At 36.6% G+C, this 22,274-nt stretch overlaps 1 protein-coding gene across 3 annotated transcripts in view; it reads right to left on the reverse strand.

The window, feature by feature from the left end:
• Positions 1-22,274, reverse strand: part of TRDN (triadin) — a 301,414-nt gene that overhangs the window by 75,134 nt on the left and 204,006 nt on the right. Inside the window, exons 15-21 of one of the 3 annotated variants that reach the window (XM_080663583.1) lie at positions 18,708-18,737; positions 17,982-17,999; positions 16,114-16,146; positions 15,964-15,990; positions 13,387-13,413; positions 9,200-9,247; positions 2,897-2,944 (exon numbers count right to left, since the gene is read on the reverse strand). In XM_080663583.1, coding sequence (XP_080519709.1) covers positions 2,897-2,944; positions 9,200-9,247; positions 13,387-13,413; positions 15,964-15,990; positions 16,114-16,146; positions 17,982-17,999; positions 18,708-18,737 — 231 coding nt within the window. Of the gene's footprint in view, positions 1-2,896; positions 2,945-9,199; positions 9,248-12,595; positions 13,103-13,386; positions 13,414-15,963; positions 15,991-16,113; positions 16,147-17,981; positions 18,000-18,707; positions 18,738-22,274 lie in introns of those variants that run through there. The other 2 variants (XM_080663584.1, XM_080663585.1) reach the window with 2 other exon arrangements.

A 22,274-nucleotide genomic window follows, 5' to 3' on the forward strand; every position in this document is an offset into this window, starting at 1 on the left:
TTATTATAGATTTTTTTTTCCTCAGAAAAAGTGAGATTGAAAAAGAGAGATTTAGGAGGGCAGGTTGATTTTGAAAAGTAATATCAAATGTACATTAAATATAAGAAATTAAATAATAAGCTGAGCTTAATAAATGTGATATACTCTTTGTAGATATACAAATATGTAACGGTGAATCCTCATACAGTAACATGTGTTGAAATGTTTTATCTTTGGCAGTCCTTAGTTCTTACTAAAAGGATAGTAACATTTATTGTGGAAAACATTTGCTTCTCCTGATGCTTCTAGGTAACTGCTTTCCAAACAAGGAGAAACAAGAAGAAATAAGGTGTATGTGTGTGACTATTTGGGTGTGCCCCTTTAAGGTGAAGGAATAGAGTTTCTGAATACTCAAAACTCTATTCTCATCAATGTATGATCTTTATGAGAAAAGTAACTAAAAAATGATTCATCATGAGTTAAAGATAAAATAGTTTTTTGGACTTTTGCAGAAGTTTTACTAATCAAATTTCTACTTCTTATATGACATAATGTCTAGTTTGCTAAGTTATATTAACATTAAAGCTTGTTCCACCTTTCACTATCTGAATTTCCTATAAAGTTTCGTTTAATCAATATTTCACAAGTTTTTCCAATTATAATGCAGAATAAGTCCAGAAGTTCAATGTACACAATTGTACATAGATCCCAAAGTGTAGTTGACATCCATAAAGAATTATGAAAACCATATAGTTTTTCCCTTGCACAAGTCCATAAGTTCAGACTTAAATGAAGTAAAGTAACTCTTTATAATGAATTTAATAGCACTTCACTGCATTGTGAACTAGTTTGAGATTATGCATACTTAGGAAGATAGCTGAAAACTTCACAAGGATAAAAAGTACACAACAGTCTGAAAGCACCATCTTATGAATAAATATCAGAATACTATGATGAAATCTATAGAATGTCATTGATTTATTCTCATATAAACTCTCTGCTTTATTAAAATCACAAATATATATTTTTATACTTATTGCTAGTCATAGGTATTCCATCAAAAAGTATGCAAGTTATTCAAATACTCTACTTATGATTTTTATAGTTGAAAAACATGAGGCCATTGCTTGACAATATTTAAAACTGAAATGATTTACTAAATCAATATAAAAAGCCAATGAAATAACCTCTTAGACTTTTGACATAAGTCAAGAGCTTAAGGTCTTCATAAGATAAACAGTATTGTTATTTAAAAATGTGAATTATGAAATCATATGAAGGTGTAAGCTCACTAAATCTCTAAAAGCCAATTTCAGTCTCCTATCAACTTGAGAAAACATGATAGAATTAATGAAAATGACACTAACTTGAAGGTTAGAAGAAATAAACAGCCTGTGCTTAAATCAGTTACCTTTCAGGTACTATTATTAGTGTAGCCATTTTATATTTTAGTCAACCTTCTCTTAATATGCTTTGGCTATCAAAGAAATCTATAAAAGCCATAAAAGATAAGTAATCAAAGCCTTTACACTATATAGGCAAAATGTATGCAGCTTAATGAAAGCAATTTGATAGTTGATCTCACCTATATTAAAGCTGATATTATAAGAAAAATACACTTAAGCAAATAGTGCATGTTTATCTAGGAATTTATAATTTTTCAAATCCTTTAATGTATGTTTTCTTATTTGGGCTCTACATCTTGCCAGGTAAGCAGGTCAGATATAATGAACATCATTTTTAAAGAGGAAGTTTACGCTCAGAACCTTGTCTAAGTGAACAAGTTGAAATTAGGAGTTAGTACTCATACTCCTCCACTCTATACTTCAAAGACTAAAATACTCACTTCAAAAAGAAGTTGACAGAAACATTCTCTGACATTCCTGATAGTTTCCAGAAGCCAAAATTAATTTGAAAACATTTTCCTAATGTGATTTTTATTTAAAAAAGACCAAAGAAATAAATCCTTGAATAATTGTCTTAACTGAATCCTTAACCTTAGTTTATTTGTCTAAAATGTGAAGAATTGAAGGATATTAGAATATATTTATATATAAAATACTAAATTTCTGATATTAGAAATTTAACTGCATCTCAAATTTAAGAGGAAAAATTATTTTTACTTTACTCTTGACAAAATTATTGCTAGTTATGATTTTATTTATTAATTATAGTAAATAATAAATAATATATTATAACATATAAAATGTGAAAGAGTCGGGGGCAACTATTAAAATTAGTAGAACTCTGATATCTAACAGAAGACCTAACATCATTTTAAATGTTTTAACTCTGCTGTAGCATTTTTCTCAAGCATATTCTGGAGTGACATATGTACTATATAGCTGCATAAACAAAAATTTAAATGCATTATTTATAGCATTATGACAGATAAAATTAAAAATTCAAACCTCTTGGGAGAATCAATAGCTGAAGTCATAATAGAAACTCAAATAACTTACTTCTGTTGCTGCTTTTTTTATCTGTGTTTTAACTGTTACATGTTCTTTAAGCAGCAGAAATAGTTTTTGCATAAATGGAATTGTTTCATCTTTATCCTTTGAACTGGTTTTGGTCAGGTGTTGTTAAAACCACAAATCAAACTGAAAAATGTCTACCGGTTGCCCCAGAGGATCATTTCCTTATTCCCAACAATGTTCAGTGTTTTTCCTGATGTAATTAAGCAGTCTGCAGAGTTTTCCTGTTCTGAACTTATATTCCAAGTTTAATTACACAAAAGAGCAAAACCCAGATCGCTGCCTCACATTCTCCCTGGCGCAGAAAAACATGGAGGACAGTGATAGGGAGCAATAGATTTAAAGCTTATTGTCTTCCGCCTGTCTGAATCCAGGGCTTTCCTCCTCATGCTGTTGTCTTTCTAAAGAAGATAATGTCAACCTCCTTCATTTTTTTTTACCTTGCTCCACTGCTTTCGTTGTTTTCTCTTCCTTCTTTCCAGGTACACCTGCAAAGCAGAGATAAAGTTTAAGTAAAAGTTCCTGATAGAAATGTTGCTTCTGTTAAAAGAAAAAAAGCATTTTTACCTAATCAGTGCCAACTATTTCTTCCAAACATGCTAGTTTTCAAAGCTTTTTCAATATTTCTTATTTCCCAATAATCCAATTGAAACCTATATTAAATCTAATCTTGTGGAATTAGAGGAGAAAAATCACTTGGCTTTTTCTGGCTAGCTTTTCCACACTATTTTCTACTTAATTCTTTTAAACTCAGCTTTGATAAACACTAAACATGCTCTACAAAGAATTCCACTTGACAGGACAATGAGCCATTGACTTACATTCCAGGTTATTGCTGGAGTTATTTAGTATCTTAAAAATCTCAATTAGATGCTGCTTTAAATTCAAGCATAATATAGCTGCATCAACTGAAAAGACAGTGTAGTCATCCTTGAAATTTATTTAAACCTTAACTTGAAGGCGCAAGTAGCCAAAAGAGAAATAAGATTGCCATGTGGGTGCTGTTTCCTCTGAACTATGCTTTCTCTGAGATTGTTGGTCTCAGTGGAGTATTCGCTACTTACTTATTTATGCATCAAAATAGTAAAAATGATTCACACAAAATCAGTGTACCACACTGAAATAATTGGTTCAAGTAAAGATCTTCAGAGGATATTACCAACTTTTAGATGAAAGATGAGTGGGGAACTGAATATTGTCATTACAGCCAAGTATCAGCACACAGAGTTGCAAAGGGGGAAAATGTAATTTTGAAATAAAGAAATGGGCTTGTCACCAGCCTAACTCATTGACGAAACTTGGAACCATCTATAATAATAAAAGCATAATATGCTAATTAGACCAGACAGGAGAATGACCTTCCGGACATCATTCCGGATGTCCTTCCAGACAAAGCTGTGGTGGCGGGGGCCAAGGCAGAGGTGGTTAGGGCTGATCAGGCAGGCAGGCAAGCAGTTAGGGGTGATCAGGCAGGCAGGCAGGCAGAGGGGATAGGGGCAATCAGGCAGGCAGGCAGGCAAGCAGTTAAAGCCTGCGGTCCCGGATTGTGAAAGGGATGTCCGACTGCCGGTTTAGGCCTGATACCAGATAGGGCCTAAACTGACAGTTGGACATCCCCCGAGGGGTCCCAGATTGCAAGAGGGTGCAAGCCAGGCTGAGGGACCCCACCCCCCATGCATGAATTTCATGCACTTGGCCTCTAGTTTATTCATAATAGGACATACTATTTGCTTCCTAATGAAATGAACTGTGATGTATATAGTATAACCTCTGAAATATTCTTGACAAAACAACTGAAATCCAGGTAAGTGAAAGATTTAGCTTTCTTAATCAAATACAGGATATACAGAACATTTTAAACAGCATTCTGAAGAAACAATCAGAACAATAAAAGATGTCTACAGTATAAGTGGCCATGATCTTTTCAAAAATTTAATATGAAGAACCAGATAGATAATTGCTTTTTACAGAAAACTTGTTAAAATCATTCATTAGTTATAATAGTTCATCTGCACATTCTTTTGAATTTTTCAAGTAGATAATTTCATCTTTGAGTAATGAGTTTTATTCTTACTTTTCTATTCTTGTACCTATTATTTCTTCTTCTCATCTATTGCACTGCTGCAATAGCCAGTACAATTTGTAATAGTGGTGATAGCATACACCTTTGTCTTGTTCTAATTCTTAGGAGAAAACCTTTCCACATTTCTCCAGTGGGTATGATATTTAAGGAAGCTTCTTTCTACTCTAGTGATGAATTATATCAAATGCATCTACTATGATGCATTTATTTATTCCTGTGATTTTATTATTCTGGTTAATTACATTTATTTTTTTTTTAATTGCATTCCCGAAGCTTGGCCAGCATGGCTCAATGGTTGAGCATCAACCTATGAACCGGTAGATCATGGTTCAATTCCCAATCAGGGCACATGCCTGGGTTACAGGCTCAATCCTCAGCGTGGGGCATGCAGGAGGCAGCCAATCAGTGATTCTCATCATTGATGTTTCTCTTTCTCCCTCTACCTTCCTCTCTGAAATCAATAAAAATATATTTTTAAAAATAATAAATAAATTGCATTCCTAAAATAAAACCAATTTGCATGCATTTTATCTTGCACATATATTATCAGACTTGATCTGCTCAAGTCTATGCCTTCATAGTCACAAGAGAAGTTAATCTTTATATTTTGTTTCTTTTACACCTCCTGTTAGGTTTTAATATTAAGGTTTGAATGAGTAAATGTTTCTTATATTCTATATCTGGAAGGTTTGGTGCAGATTGTTAATATTTCCTTAAATGTTTGAAAGAATTTACCACTGAAGCCATCTGACTAAAATTTTCTTTGTAGAAGGATTATAATTATAGATTCAAAATATCAGTTTAATTAAAATTTTTCAAATTTATTGAAAAAAAATGTTTCCAAAAACATTTCGGAAAAAAACGTTTCCAAAATCTTGGAGAGAACCAAAATGGTGGCATAGGCAAATGCCTGTACTCCTGACTCCCACAACCACATCAAAATTACAACTAAAATACAGAACAACCATCACCCAGAACCACCGGAAAGCTGGCTGAATGGAAGTCCAACAGCTAGAGAAGTAAAGAAGAAAGCACATTGAGACTGGTAGGAGGTGTGGAGGTGCAGAACGGCCTGGCCCGGCACCCACAAGGCTACTTTTTTAATCAGGAGGGAGATCGTCTCTGCAGAGGCCACCTGGGAGGAGCAAGGGGTCCCAGCCCCACACCACACCCCCAGCCCAGGGTCCCAGAGCTGGGAAAAGAAGTCACTATGGGAGTAAGAACTACGGCTGTGAAAACCAGTGCAGATTGGGGCTCAGTGACACACAGGCTCCTGGAGACCCAGAGACTCCTCTTAAAGGCCAGTACCATGAACTGAACTTACAAGCTCCTGCTTCCTCTGAGCTCCAGCACCAGGGCGAGGCTCTGGGGAATCCAGACACATATGAGGAGAAATTGGACTGTCTGGCATCGGGGCAGAAACTCGGGGGTGGCTTTCTTCCAGACAGAGGTGCAGCGGTCATTATTCCCATGCTGGGACTTCCCGGTCACAGGGCTGACTGGCAGCCATTTCTGTTTGTTCCATCCTGGTGATTCCCTGAGACCCCACCCCACCCAATTTACAACCCCACCTAAGCTGTGCACAGCGGCTTTTGCATATGAATGGTCTGTCCTTGCTCAGGCTAAAATCCTGTAAAACAAACTGCAACTCGGCCAGGGATCCCCAAACCTATCAATAAAAGGCCCCAAAACCAGCACCAGCACCAGCACCAGCACCAGCCTGCCTTGGTTCATAGCTGGACCTCACCTGGGCACTTCCAAACCTGATACAAAGAGGAGGAATCTGCAGATCTCTCTTTAGCTCTTGCTGGGTGGCCCCAGGAAGTGGCTGACTTTACACCTCCCTGGAGCCCCAAGAGCCAGTGTACCCAGTGGTTAGTGTCAGACCATACCAGATTACAACTCTTCACATCTGTAAGTGATGCACACAAGGGGAAGACTCAGTGAGCACCAAAGCCCCACTGAAGCAAATCCTGCTCCATAAGAGGAAGTTTGAAACTGATATAAGAACCAGATCTTGGGAGACTCTTACATCATTTTAACAAGCTTGGACTTAATTTTATAGACAACTGTGGACAAGAGAATTTTTGTTGTTTGTTTGTTCTTTTCTCTCTCTTTTAAAAATATTTTTATTGATTTAGGAGAGAAAGGGAGAGAGAGATAGTAGCATCAATGAAGAGAGAGAATCATTGATTGGCTGCTTCCTGCACGCTCCCTACTGGGGATCAAGCCCGCAACCCAGGCATGTGCCCTTGACTGGAATCGAACCTGGAACCCTTCAGTTTGTACACCAACTGTCTATCTACTGAGCCAAACCAGCTAGGGAGAGAGTTTTAAATTAAGAGTAATTTATTCTGTTTTAAGACTTTGTTAATTTACTTTCACTGTACTGCGAGTTCTGGTAAGATGAATATTACTGAAATAAACATAAGGAGATGAGGAAAGTGGTGAAATTGTTATAATGGATAAACATAAGACAATGAAGATTTGAATGCAGATTAAAGGCATGGTTATGAATAAAAGGAAATACATTCAAGAAATATTTAGGGAATAAAATCAGCTGAACTTGAAGATCCTTTGAATATTAAGTGAAGGAAAGAAAAAGAAAAATCCGTCACCCCCAGATTTCTAGTAAGGTGGAGAATAGATTGTGGTTTCACCAGGGATAATGAGTTGCAAATTGAGAAGAGAAAACTAGTTTATCCACTCATTTACTGGAGAGCATTATGCTAAGTGAAATAAGCCAGTCAGACAAAGACAAGTACCATATGTTTTCACTCATATGTGGAATTGAATGAACTAACTGAACTACCAAGCAAAATAGAGATAGATTCATAGAGAGAAGGCAGACAGTGAAGGGATTGAGCAAAAAAAAGGAAAGGAGAGGAGAGGAGAGGAGAGGAGAGGAGAGGAGAGGAGAGGAGAGGAGAGGAGAGGAGAGGAGAGAAAAAAGAAAAGAAAAGAAAAGAAAAGAAAAGAAAAGAAAAGAAAAGAAAAGAAAAGAAAAGAAAAGGAAAGGAAAGGAAAGGAAAGGAAAGGAAAGGAAAGGAAAGGAAAGGAAAGGAAAGAAAAGAAAAAAGAAAAGAAAAGAGAGAGAGCTCATGGACATGGATAGCAGATTAAGGGATGGGGAGGGGATTTGGTGGAAGTGGAACAGGGCATACAGGGGATTAATGGTGATGGAAAAATAAAATAAAATGAGGTGCCGAAACCGGTTTGGCTCAATGGATAGAGCGTCGGCCTGCAGACGGAAGGGTCCCAGGTTCGATTCCGATCAAGGGCATGTACCTTGGTTGCGGGCACGTCCTCAGTAGGAGGTGTGCAGGAGGCAGCTGATCGATGTTTCTAACTCTCTATCCCTCTCCCTTCCTCTCTGTAAAAAATCAATAAAATATATTTTAAAAAATAAAATAAAATAAAATGAAGTGTTTAGGTTAAGAAAGGTTGAATTTGCCCGGTTGGTGCGGCTCAGTGGTTGAGCATCGACCTATGAACCAGGAGGTCATGGTTTGATTCCTGATCAGGCACATGCCCTGGTTAGGGGCTCAGTCCCCAGTGGGGGCAAGGAGGGGAAAGGGCATGAGGAAGGTGGCTGATCAATGATTCTCTCTCATCATTGATGTTTCTGTCTCTCCCTCTCTAAAATCAATAAAATATATTTTAAAAGGTTGGATTTAAAACTGTTTATTGGGCATTTGGACATACAAGGCTGAAATTTTCTGGGAAAAGCATTTTCATGAAGTCCTGAAATGACAATATAGAATTGGGAACAGAGTTTCGTTCAACCTTGAGAGGGGACATATTTCACAAAGAGAGGTTGTAGAATGAGAAATTCAGAGGATTAATAATGGAATCTGGGAACATCAATGATTAAGGTGTAAAAAAGGGCAAAACAGAAAGAAGTCAGAAAGAAATATCAGGGACTATTAGGGGAACTCAGAGACTGTGTTGTCATGATAACCCAAAAGGGAGAGAAGAAACAAAATGGTAAGTGCAACTGAAAAATCTAGTAATGTGAGGGCTAGAATGGTTTTATTGGTTTAGTAATGATAATGGCATCAGCATTAGTAAGAGCATTAATGACACAGTAGGGACAGAGACCTCAACCTAATGGGAAATGAGAAGTTGACAAGAGAAATATCTGAAAACTTAAATTCCAAACTTTCCAATATGTTTCTTGGAAACATAAAGTGTATCCAAGTGAGCATTCCAAGGAACACATTTTAAAATCTGATATTATTCTTCCCCAAAATGTCCATTGTTCATGTAAGTTCTCCTAGTCAAAGTTTCATTTGTTTGAGCTCTAACCACCTCAGGCAGTATTTTGTAGTTGAATGCTCTCTCCAGGTGCTTGGGATCCCACTGAACTTGAACGGCTACATTTCTTCAATTTTTCAGAAACTAACTTGAAATTGAGCTGCAATTACTAGTTTTAGTTTATGGCCCCAAGGAATGAAACTATTGGCATGAGAACACTGAAGACAAAACCTTGTTAATATAGACACTATAAATCTTGTGCAAAGTGAGTTTGTTTCCACATCAAGAAATAGTGAAATCAATAAATAGAGCTCTTTAATAAGCACTAAATGAAACATTAAGTTAGAAACCTGCGCAGAAATAAGTGTTAGTCATGACACCTTTTTCTTTAAGTTGCATTCACCTTTTTTAGTGGAGGCAGCACCAGCCTCTTCCTTGGCTCGATCAGTTTCTGCAAAATTCAGATATTAAGGAATGAGAAATACACATCAGAGATGCCAGGTGGATATCTATAGTATTGTAAATCAGACAAGACTAAACTGTCCAAAAGATAAAATGTATGTGGCACCTAGAGCAAAGCAAGAAGCAGAGAAAGTCAAACTATGAAGCACGTGTATTTTTATAAACTAGTGAACTTTAAGTATCCATACAGACACTCTCTTCCAGGATCTCACAATGCAATATCAAAATTTTAGCTTTTATAAGTAGTGACCATAAAAGCAGGTAGCTTATTCCACAAAATACACTGGAATACTGATTTATTAGTTTATAATTAAATCTAAAATGATATAAGTTATAGGAAAGAGGGCTTGAAAGGCCTTCTTTGTTTGGCCTTTAATTATGGTATATCAAGAAGTATTTGACATCAATCAATTAGCTTTGTATTCTAAGAGATTAGCCATAATATGATACAAATTTTATTTGAATATTGATTGCTTTGAGAGAGAGAAAACAAATAGAATCGAAAAGGCCAAAATACTTTCTTGGAGCTTCTCGGAATATCTAGTGTGGAAGATAGAGAGCTGCCTTTAAGACATAATCTGAAGTGCTGGTCCCAGTACAAAATGTTGGACCTCAAATCAAAGCTAACTGAAGTTGAAGTTTTCTGTCATCCATAGGAAAGTAAGATAGAAATCTCAAGCTTGCCTGTGTTCTTCAGTATTTTCCCTACACTGATTTTGGCTTCCTCAGGGCCTAAACAATTTCACACCACAAACTCGATCACCATTCTAGTTATTCCGTTTAAGTGAGTGCTAATAATATATTACCTCTTACTCTTTCCCATACTTGCTCTAACCCAGTCAATCTTACCTCTCTTTTAAAATCCAATACCATGGAAATGCATAGCATACACACTTCATGTTCACTAAACTATGTATCGCAATTTCTCGATTGCTCTCATAATTTAAGATGACAAAATTAATATCCGGAATGTTAAAGTTATATACGCAAAACTATGAACACCATAATATATGGGTGATTTAAGGAATTTTAAAAGTATTTGTAATGATGTGCAGTTTTTATCTTAGGCATTAACTTTACACACAACCTATTGTGTATAGCAGCATGTAAAAATAAAAATTCCATTGTATGGTTTTAAGGCAAAATAAATGTTTTTCCCAGAGGGGAAATGGCTGGTTACATTGTTAGTAGAAAATTTAAACAATTATGAATTATTCCCAATTATTTTTTATCTTGAGAGATAATACCCATGTAAAGTCCAAATCTCTCAACAATATAAGGAATTGAATATGAATTCTTTTGCAACTTTTATATTGTGTTGAAGATGATTTGGCAACCTAATTTTGTGGAAACGATGCTGATCTCTTCAAAATTTGATTTGATAGTGTATTTCTTTTTTTTTTTTAAATATATTTTATTGATTTTTTTACAGAGAGGAAGAGAGGAAGGGAGAGGGATAGAGAGTTAGAAACATCGATGAGAGAGAAACATCGATCAGTTGCCTCTTGCACACCTCCTCCTGGGGATGTGCCCGCAACCAAGGTACATGCCCTTGACCGGAATCGAACCTGGGACCCTTGAGTCCGCAGGCCGACGCTCTATCCACTGAGCCAAACCGGTTTTGGCTGATAGTGTATTTCATAGATAGCAGAACTTAAAAGGGTTTTTATTGCAAATGAATATTTTTATCTACGTTATGTTTTTTATGAAGAAAATGTTCATTTCAGAGTAATTATCAATCTAAAGTTTTCTACTAATATTGCAAAGTTATTTGTTTTGTTTTATATATATTTCTGGTAATGCATTTCTACAGACCAAGTATTAGCATCCTAAAGACTTCATAATATAAAGTTCCAATCAGATTTATATTAACAAAAGTTCTTCATGGAATATAAATGGAATTTAAAATTCATGTAAACCTGCTCTTTTAAAGTCCACTATGACTATATGAACACTTCCATGTGTAATTTTTAAAAGACATCCTATCTAATAAAAGGGTAATATGCAAATTGATCATCACTCCAACACAAGATGGCTGCCCCCATGCGGTCAAAGATGGCTGCCCCCATGAGGTCAAAGATGGTTGCCCCCATGTGGCCATAAGATGGCCACCACAAGATAGCCAGCAGGGAAGGGCAGTTGTGGGTGATCAGGCCAGCAGGGGAGGGGAGTTGGGAGGGACCAGGCCTGCAGGGGAGGGCAGTTGGGGGCAATCAGGCCTGCAGGGGAGGGCAGTTAGGGGTGACCAGGCTGGCAGAGGAGGGGAGTTGGGGGGGACCAGGCCTACAGAGGAGGGCAGTTAGGTGGGACCAGGCCTGCAGGGGAGGGGAGTTGGAAGGGACCAGGCCTGCAAGGGAGGGCAGTTGGGGGCAATCAGGCCTGCAGGGGAGGGCAGTTGGGGGGGACCAGGCTGTAGAGGAGGGCAGTTAGGTGGGACCAGGCCTTCAGGGGAGGGGAGTTGGGAGGGACCAGGTGTGCAAGGGAGGGCAGATGGGGGCAATCAGGCCTGCAGGAGAGGGCAGTTAGGGGTGACCAGACTGGCAGAGGAGGGCAGTTGGGGGGACCCAGGCCTGCAGGGGAGGACAGTTGGGTGTACCAGACCTGAAGGGGAGGGCAGTTAGGTGGGACAAGGCCTGCAGGGGAGGGGAGATGGGAGGGACCAGGCCTGCAAGGGAGGGCAGTTGGGGGCAATCAGGCCTGCAGGGCAGGGCAGTTAGCAGTGACTGGGCTGGCAGAGGAGGGCAATTGGGGGTGACCAGGCCTGCAGGGGAAGACAGTTGGGGGAGACCAGGCCTGCAGGGGAAGGGAGTTGGGGGGGACCAGGCCTGCAGGGGAGGACAGTTGGGGGTGACCGGGCCAGCAGGGGAGGGCAGTTAGGGGGACCAGGCCTGTAGGGGAGGGCAGTTGGGGGTGACCAGGCCAGCAGGGGAGGGCAGTTAGGGGCAATCAGGCCCGCAGGGGAGCAATTAGGCATTGATCAGGCTGGCAGGGGAGTGGTTAGGGGGTGATCAGACTGGCAGGCAGAAGCGGTTAGGGGCAATCAGGCAGGCAGGCAGGGAGCGGTTGGGACCTAGCAGTCCTGGATTGTGAGAGGGATGTCCAACTGCCCATTTAGGCCTGATCCCACCAGCAGTCAGGCATCCCTCGAGGGGTCCTAGATTGGAGATGGTGCAGGCTGGGTTGAGGGACACATCCCTCCAGTGTATGAATTTCGTGCACCAGGCCACTAGTTTTTAATAAGTTACTCAACATTATATTTTCAAATTTTCTCTGATAGATTCATAAATTATATACTAGCTCAAAAACACAGCACTAAATAAAAAAATGAATTTGTTTTACGTATCAGTAATATTTTTAATACTGAAGGAGCTCTTACTGAAAAGAAAAATATATAAACACATTATGCATACAATCCAGGTTTAACCATTAATCCCTATACAAAAAGCTTAGAGAATCTAAAAGTATATTTTTTCTAAAATTAAATACATGCAATAATTCCAAAATAATTTTTATTAATGACAGTCTGTTAGGTACTGTATTGAATTAAGAAATACTGAAAAAATAATTAGCATTTGTCCCTAAGAGTATTTGCTACTATTGAAGCAGATGCTTTAGTATATTATAGTTATCCATCAATGTTACAATGTGAGGATACAGACGTTAAAAGGAAAACTATGACATTACAACAGTAGTAATTAATAAAATTTGGGGGGCTTCATTTTATTAAAGACAAAATGACTTCACTGGTAGACAAATTACGTTGCTTACTGGTTTGATCAACTGATTAATCATTAGAAATATTAAGTCTGATGTGTTTAAGAGGCTGAAGAGATCAATTAACACTCTGCAGAAGGGGAAACAAAAATACAAAAAACTTAAAAAGGGATTATGATCTGGACAAATTAACATGTACAAATGAAAATCTATAGAGAAATTTTAATAAGAATGAATTCACAGAAAATATAAGGTTAACTATTTATGCATGCTATTTCAACAAATTAAATGAACATAGCAAGAAATATTTGGTAAGCCAGCTTTAAAAATCAGTATTAGCATTGTCTATAACAGAAAACTTAAATGAGTAAGCTGCTAAAATAAGCTTATTTTTTAATATTTTATTCAACATACTTGCTTTTACTTCTTTTTCACTTGGAGCTGATAAAGACAAGAAATAATGTCTAAATTAATTACACATCTACTTGTCTCTAACATATTTTTAAGGTTATTTTCATTTTTTAAATGGAAGCTAATAAAAATAGGGTTGAGGAGGAGAAAATGCAACACTGTGCCATTTCTTTGATCTACTTTATTTAAATATAGGCCACAGACCATAAATCTTTTTTCATGTTCGTATCCCTTCTCCCAACATAGAATGCTCATTCATAATTTATTCATTCTGTTTTCCATTCTAAAATATCTAAGAATCTTATTGTTTTCATATACAAGCCAGTTCATTTTTCTTGAAGTCTATAAAATGGTATAAAAAATGAAGTGAATTGATAAATTATCCAATGATTTAAAATTTTAAAATAAAGCTAATTATTGTTAAGCTTCTACATTATCATGAATGCCTAAACTGAGCAGATAATGATTTTAAAGAATTTAAATTATTATATTTTGTCAGGTTCAGTACGAGACAATAATGTTTAGCTATTAAAACTCTTGAGGCAAAGAAGCATTGAACAGACTGTCAAACTACAGCGGGAAGGCAGAGGAGGTTGCGGTTGGGGGGTGAGGGGCTGTAGGAGATCAACCAAAGGACTTGTACGCATGCATATAAGCATAACCAATGGATAAAAAACACTGGGGGTTGGGGGGCAGGTAAAAGCATGTACTGGGGGGAAGGGGAGGCTGGGGGAAGGTCAATGGGGGAAAAAAAGGAGACATATGTACTACTATTTGTAATACTTCAAACAATTTTAAAAAATTAAAAAAATTAAAAAAAATTAAAAAAAACAACTCTTGAAACTGATTACACTCATAGTCATTCTGTTGCTTCTATATGCTTCTGTGATGGGGCTTTATTTTAGCTTTCTGCCTATGGGTGAATAAGTGAGAATATGCGTTATGGCCCACTTGTGGAAATGTTACCCCTGAACAAATAGTCTGTTTTCTGTGATAAACAAAAATATTCCTTTTAAAAGGATAAGTAATACCAATGTTAATATGAAGTGGTTAAATGTGTGATTATTTCATATGGTAAATTATTTGATAGTCACTCATATTTAAATGCTTTAAATAAATGTACTTATCCTAGTTGATATTTCTCTTTCCATTCCATCAACCATTATCAAATGTCCACTATATGCTGACTTCAGAATGAGTACTCTGGGAATTGAGATATAAAAGGCAATCCTTAACCTCTAAATTATGGTTATTTAAAGTGAAAAATGAAAAGGTAACATGATTATATCAGTATATTAAGTGTTTTTATAAAAGAAAGAAAATGATACTATGAGAACTAGTTGGAGAGACACATAAATGGATTTGGGTTGTCTGAGGAATATTATGAAGATGAAGAAGATTAAGAAATATGATTTCAAACATGTGGCAGTTTGTGGTCTATGGAACAGGTAAGAATATAGTCAAGCTATATTTGCATGGTTATTTATATAATATTAAGTAAATGCTATTTTAATTGAAATGCAATAAAATAGCAGGAGTGACTAGTAGACACACAAGAAAAATCAGTGAAGTTCATTGAGTAGAAGTTTGCCAGGCAAAATCAACAGGTTATGTTTTAAAATGAGGTCAATAAAATTTTTCAGAAATTTGCATTTATTTTAATCTAAAATCACTAGTAGGGCAAGTTTAATGCTAGACTTTTTAGAAAACCATTTGATATTTATACTAATTGCATTTTTAGTTTTTGTTTGTTTTTATATTTATTTTTTCTGGTTGTCTGATTCCCAATTCAATTTTTCACTATTAGACTATAAATACATTGAGGGAAAAATTTACTCTACTCTCATTGAAATGCCAGAGTACTTAAGCAATGCCATTAAGTGACATTTAGAATAGGGAGAGAATAATTGTTTAAATGAAATATTTCATATATTTTTAAAAATATTTTTATTTATTTCAGAAAGGAAGGGAGAGGGAGAGAGATATAGAAACATCAACGATGAGAGAGAGTCATTGGTTGGCTGCCTCCTGCATGCCCTACACTGGGGATTGAGCCTGCAACCCGGGCATGTGCCCTGGCTTTCGAACTGAGACCTCCTGGTTCATAGGTCGATGTTCAACCACTGAGCTACACCAGTAGCTCAATATTTCATATTTTAAAAGCAAAGCAATAGCAGACACAATTACAGACGGCATTTGATCTTATTTTGTTTTTAATTTTTTTTACACTATACTGTAAAACAGTGCTTCTCAGACACTGGGGATCTTAGGAGGTCACAGATTCTAATTCCATAGCCTGGAGTGGGACCAGAGATTCTGCTTTGCTTGCAAGGTTTCAGATGGTTCTGATGCTGCTGGTTCACAGATACATTGAGTAGCAGGAGTGTCATGTAATATTTGTCTTTCATTGTCTAAACCTTTGGTAGTGTTAACTCCATGTGAAGAAGTTGGGATGGCGGGAGTGAGATAGAAGAATTTCCTGCCCTTTCCTGTCATGGCCCTCACTGCCCGTCTGAGCTGCAGCATTAATGAACACTGGGCATCTGGTAGAAAGAACCCAGCAACACTGGCCTGACTCACCTGAATGTTCCTTCTTTGGTGGCTTTGCTGTATCAAACAAGACAAAAAAAAAAGTCAGCATTTCATGTTATTAGATCACAATTCAGTATTTAAGTGCAAATTAAATAATATCTTGAAATTAAAAAGATAGAGGCAATTGAAAACAGTTACCTGGTTCTGTATGTTTTTCTTTCTTTTCCTGTTCTGAAACATATTATTATCATTATTATTATTCCAATTTTGTGCATCCAAACTTAATTGTTTTAACACATAGAAATATGTATGTGCTAATGCAGGACTATGGCAAGTAATGACTGCTGTAAAAAGACTAATATTGTATATTCAGAACAAGTATTTCCTTCTACTTCCCTTCACAGAGTTCTGTCCCAGAACAGCATGAAAATATTTTTGAGTTCTTTTCTTTCTTTTGTTTTTTGAAAAAATTGTAAGTCACAGGAATTTACAAAAATATGTACAGGAGGGTCTCATGTGCTCTTCACCCCGTGTCCCCTACCATAACATGATTTATTTTAAACTAAGACAAAATATAGCCTCTTAAGCTGTGTTAACTAGAAAAGTAAAATAAGAATATAGGATTGGAGATGTATAATTGAAGTAATCTTAAAGACAAAAAAACAACACCCTAAATCAAACAAATTTAAAAATGCAACAATAGCAATAATAAACACATGTTTTGATGATAAACCAGAATATGTTAATTTGAAAAGAATTAATAGTTGTTTAGAGGACAAGTCTTTTTCTTTTCCTTATTACTGCCCAGTTCAAAATCCATAGATCTTTCCAAAGAGGAAAGCAGTTGAGATGTATGTGAACTTCTAAGAAGGCTTCTCTATTTATTTACATCAATGCCCGAAATGATCCTCAGCAAATCTGCAGGAAGTTTTAAATCATAAAGACTGCGATGAAGTGAGGACTTTAAGAATATATATATGTATATATAACCCTACATATAAAAATATATACGCATAATTTAATACTATTTTTTAAATCCCCAGTTATGTCTTATTTCCTGTTGGTGAAATGGTTTATAGAGTGGTTTCGGTATTCCTGTGCCAGCGCTCCTCAGCCACTTTGCACACACATAAATCACAACCTTCTTTATAGAGAGATTGCTCCCCCTGGCTGAGCTGTAGTATAATTCCATGATTCTCTCCACAGGATATTTGAGAGCATTTTTATGACAGAGACTTCCTCAGCGTCCTGACCTTTTGCAGAACCAAGTCATGCATACATATTTTTTAAATTTGGTGTACTTTTTAAAACATGCTTTTAATTTTATTGGGATCTTTAAAACCTCTATATACCTGGAAATGTGATGATTTCTAATGCTAATTGAATATGGTTAAGGTAAGGTTCTTTATTTCTATTTCTTAATTATGTCCTATTTTCTTTAGAGGAGAGTATATGTTTGCAAAGGACATGACCTCAAGGCTTTACTAGATTGTTAGCAAATAGCTTTAGTACTGTGTGTCAAAGCAACTACATGTGCTGCCTAAGATATGGATCCCAAGCAATGGTATTCCACAGAGCCCAGAGTAGCACTTGTAGGAGGAAAATTCATGTTATGGACAAAATGTTATAAATCATGGGAACATGCCAAGGTATTTTGGATTACAAGAAGAAATAAATAGAAGAGAAGTTATAAAACTGGTCTGTAAAAGAATTTCTATTCATTCTTTGCTAAGGACAGAACTAACCAGATTATAGGGACTAAATTACACCCACAGTTTTGGTTAATGGATGCAGTTGTATTTTAGATTAGGGGGCTATGGATAATATTATTAGATGATTACATGAGTTTAAAAAGGGACTCGAAGAATATAACATGCCTTGCAGTTCACACTGTCCCTCCCCAATCCCAGGTTGTGTATTTTTTCATCTTGATAAAAAACAATAAATAATTCACATGCATAAAATGTAGAAAAGGGAGACTGAAAACGGCAAGTCTACATGTGCCAGCAGGTAGTTATAGTAGTTCAGAGAAGAAAACACACACATATTTTCATGCATTTCCTTACTTTTTCCCTTGGGTTGTTCTGTTGAAAGAAAACCATTGCTCTTCAAAACTTTAAAGATAAAGTTTACTTCTCCGACACAATGACTAGACTATAATGTTATCAACCCCTCCCTCATCCTCTTCCCTGAAATTTCAGTGAGTGCTGTCTGGTATTGCTGCTTATCATAGGTTTTTCCTTAATTTGATTGTAATATACTCTTTGACAATGAATTAACCTAGGACCAAATGTCTAGCCACTTTAAATAATTTATACCTTGCAGTCTTCATAAATACATGTGAACAAAAAAACACATGGATAAATACAGAAGAAACTGGTATACTTGCTATGAGTTATGATTCTGTTCAACACAAAAAAACTATTTAGTTTCCTATTTAATGCTGGTGTATCAAAGATTAATTGAATTTATACTTTCCAGTGAAATAAATACTTGGTACTAAGCATTGTTCAATTTTTTTTTGTCAAGCAAATATATCTTTGAAAACAATTACTGTGAAAGGTAAACATATACAGTTTTATTTTTTTATTACTGCCAAATATTTCTCAGAGCAGTATTCTCAGAAAAGACTCGACTCTTGTTTTTTTTTTTCTTTCTCTTTTTCAACCTCAATATTTTTCCTCTCTCCTCCTTCCCATATGTATAGTTTTTTTCTATGTTAATCCTTTAAAAAGTAAGGCTATTTGGGGGTTCATCAAATATAAGACAGAATCAGAAAATATTTCCAATACCTTGTGCAGATGTTTTTGTTTTCTTGGAATCTGAAAACACAAAGATAAATTATTGGTAAAGCAGATAAGTTCAATCAACAACTGGCTAGCTCACAACAAAATGTTCATTCACCTTGAAATCATTTTCAACAAAATGGATTGATTACATGATATATTTTTAGAACTTAGGGCTTAAAGAGAAATTTTTTAAGAGGGTGAGTCTGAGAATGAGATAGGAAGTGAGAAACTTTTTGAAGTATAAAATATGAAAAAATAAGAAAAAATATCCATATATAATTTGCATAGAGATTACATTGTATCTATAAAAGAAGTTAATAATATATTTCTAGAAAGACAATCTGAACAATATATGGTCTGTTCCCATAAAAATTAGCTGGAGTCCATGATTTTAGTTTGCAATTTTTTTTCATTTGTTCAATCTCAAGCAGTCCAGGTGAAATATGTTGTATTCTCTTTGAATAATCAATAGATTTTCAATATAAACATTCAATTATTCCTATTGTAATGGAAAAGAACTGGTGGATGTTGGGTCATGGGTTACTAATGAACACATCATTATGCTTAGTAACTGCTATTTAGTAAAGTGTATTTAGTGGTCAGCAGACATCTATTTTATTTTTAGTCTTTTGGTTATTCAGCTTAGATCTGAGAAATACGTTGTTTCCAGAATATAGGCCATGAAACTACCTGTTCCTATCACTTTAAAATGAAGAGGCTTTTGAATTTATTTAATTTAGGATGGAGTCATCTTAACTCAGATTTTTGCTTAGAATATTTTATTTCTTATTCTCTGTATTCTTTCTTTTACCTCTTCTGTAACTGAATTTTGAAATTCTCCAATATTAGTGAAATTAGAATCATAACAATGAACTACAAATTGCTACTTGCAAAAGGTAAATAAATTCTTTTCTGGTTGACAATTGTATGGCTTAGAACCTAGAACAGTAGACATCCACTAACAGTTTGCAAGTTGATGGATTTGTGTGCCTTATGGTGAGATGGGTTCATAGCATGATTTTACTTCCACAAAGAAGTAATGGACCTAAAATGTTTGAAGGGGACAATGAGCAGGAGTCTGCTCACAAAAACTGTTAGATGGCAACTGAGTTGTTATATAAAAAAATGTGGCACTGCCCTAACCGGTTTGGCTCAGTGGATAGAGCGTCGGCCTGCGGACTGAAGGGTCCCAGGTTCGATTCCGGTCAAGGGCATGTATCTTGGTTGCGGGCACATCCCCAGTGGGGGGTGTGCAGGAGGCAGCTGATCGATGTCTCTCTCTCATCGATGTTTCTAACTATCTATCTCTCTCCCTTTCTCTCTGTAAAAAATCAATAAAATATATTTTTAAAAAAATGTGGCAGTGTAATGAAAGTATCAACCTTCTTCCATAGAATTATAAGCTGAAAGCACATTTTAGGAAAGCAACTTGGAAAGAATCTTGAAAGCCATAAAAATGAGCATGCTTTTCATGTAATAATTCTGCTTCTATAATCTCTCTCCCTCTCTCTCTCTCTCTCTCTATATATATATATATATATCTCCCTCTCTCTCTATATGTGTGTGTATATATATATATATATATATATATATATAGAGAGAGAGAGAGAGAGAGAGAGAGAGAGAGAGAGAGAGAGAGAGGGAGATGGGCCCGTTGCACTAAGATTTGTGCAATAGGCCTTCCTTCCCCTGGCTGCCAGCACCGGTTTTCCTCTGGCATCTGGGACCCAGGCCTCCGGCCCGGCCTGGAGCCTTCAGTCTTCCCCCCAGCTGGAGTGCCACTCCTGTAGCTCCCTCCGCCCCCACCCTCTCCCTCATAGCAGGTGTCCCGCCCAGCCCAGCTGCTCAGCGCCTGCATGCGTGCTGCCCAGAGAGCTGGAGTGGCTGGGGGGCGGGGCCGCCGTCAGCTTTGTTGGATTGATTTGCATACTCACTCCTGATTGGCTGGTGGGCATTGCGAAAAGATGGTCAATTTGCATGTTTTCCTTTTATTAGTGTAGATATATATGTATATAGATAGATATCGATATATACATATATGTATATATATATTTTAATATATTTTTATTGATTTCAAAGAGGAAGGGAGAGGGATAGAGAGATAGAAATATCAATGATGAGAATCATTCATAGGCTGCCTCCTGCACATTCACTGGGGATTGAGCCTGCAACCTAATCATATGTCCCAATTGGGAATCAAACTGTGACCTCTTGGTTCATAGGATGATACTCAACCACTGAGCTACACCATGATTTTTTTAATGTCACTGTTTTACATCTCTAAATGTTTGAAATATTAAACAGTAGGGGGACTATAAAGGATACACTTCATTAAAACGATGTTTCTTCTTTCTGAATTTCTAATTTTTCTGTAATAAGGATATGTTTCACATAAGGAGAAAACAAACATGCCTTATTTTTCAAAATGATAGGTCCTTGGAACAAAACATTTATTTTTTATTTATTTTTTTTCTTTCATTTTATTTTTAAATTTCTTTATTGATTAAGGTATTACATATGTATCCTTATTCCCCCATTACTCCCCACCTCCCATTCATGCGCCCACCATCCTGTTGTCTGTGTCCATTGATTAGGCTTACATGCATGCATATAAGTCCTTTGGTTGATCTCTCCCCCTTACACCCACCCTCCCCTACCTTCCCTGAGGTTTGATGTTCTGATTGATGTTTCTCTGTCTCTGGATCTATTTTTGTTCATCAGTTTATGTTGTTCATTATATTTCACAAATGAGTGAGATCATGTGTTATTTATCTTTCTCTGCCTGGCTTATTTCACTTAGCATAATGCTCTCCATCTCCATCCATGTTGTTGCCAATGGTAAGAACTCCTTTTTTTTTTTTTTTACCGTAGCGTAATATTCCATTGTGTAGATGTACCACAGTTTTTTAATCCACTCATCTGCTGATGGGCACTTAGGCTGTTTCCAAATCTTAGCTATGGTGAATTGTGCTGCTATGAACATAGGGGTCATATATCCTTCCTGATTCGTGTTTCTAGTTTCTTGGGATATATTCCTAGAAGTGGGATCACTGGGTCAAATGGGAGTTCCAGTTTTAGTTTTTTGAGGAAACTCCATACTGTACTCCACAGTGGCTGCACCAGTCTGCATTCCCACCAGCAGTGCACGAGGGTTCCTTTTTCTCCACATCCTCGCCAGCACTTGTTGTTTGTTGATTTGTTGATGATTGCCATTCTGACAGGTGTGAGATGGTACCGCATTGTCGTTTTGATTTGCATCTCTCGGATAATTAGTGACTTTGAGCAGGTTTTCATATGTCTCTTTGCCTTCCTTCTGTCTTCTTTCGAAAAGTGTCTATTTAGAGCAGTTGCCCATTTTTTGATTGGGTTATTTATCTTCTTTTTGTTAAGCTGCATGAGTTCCCTGTAAATGTTAGAGATTAAACCCTTATCGTTGATATCATTGGCAAATATGTTCTCCCATGCAGTGGACTTTCTTGTTGTTTTATAGATTGGTCTCCTTTGCAGTGCTAAAGCTTTTTATTTTGATGTAGTCCCATTTGTTTATTTTCTCTTTAGTTTCCATTGCCC

This window comes from Plecotus auritus (assembly GCF_963455305.1).
Source record: "Plecotus auritus genome assembly, chromosome: 4".
Classification (NCBI taxonomy): Eukaryota; Metazoa; Chordata; class Mammalia; order Chiroptera; family Vespertilionidae; genus Plecotus; species Plecotus auritus.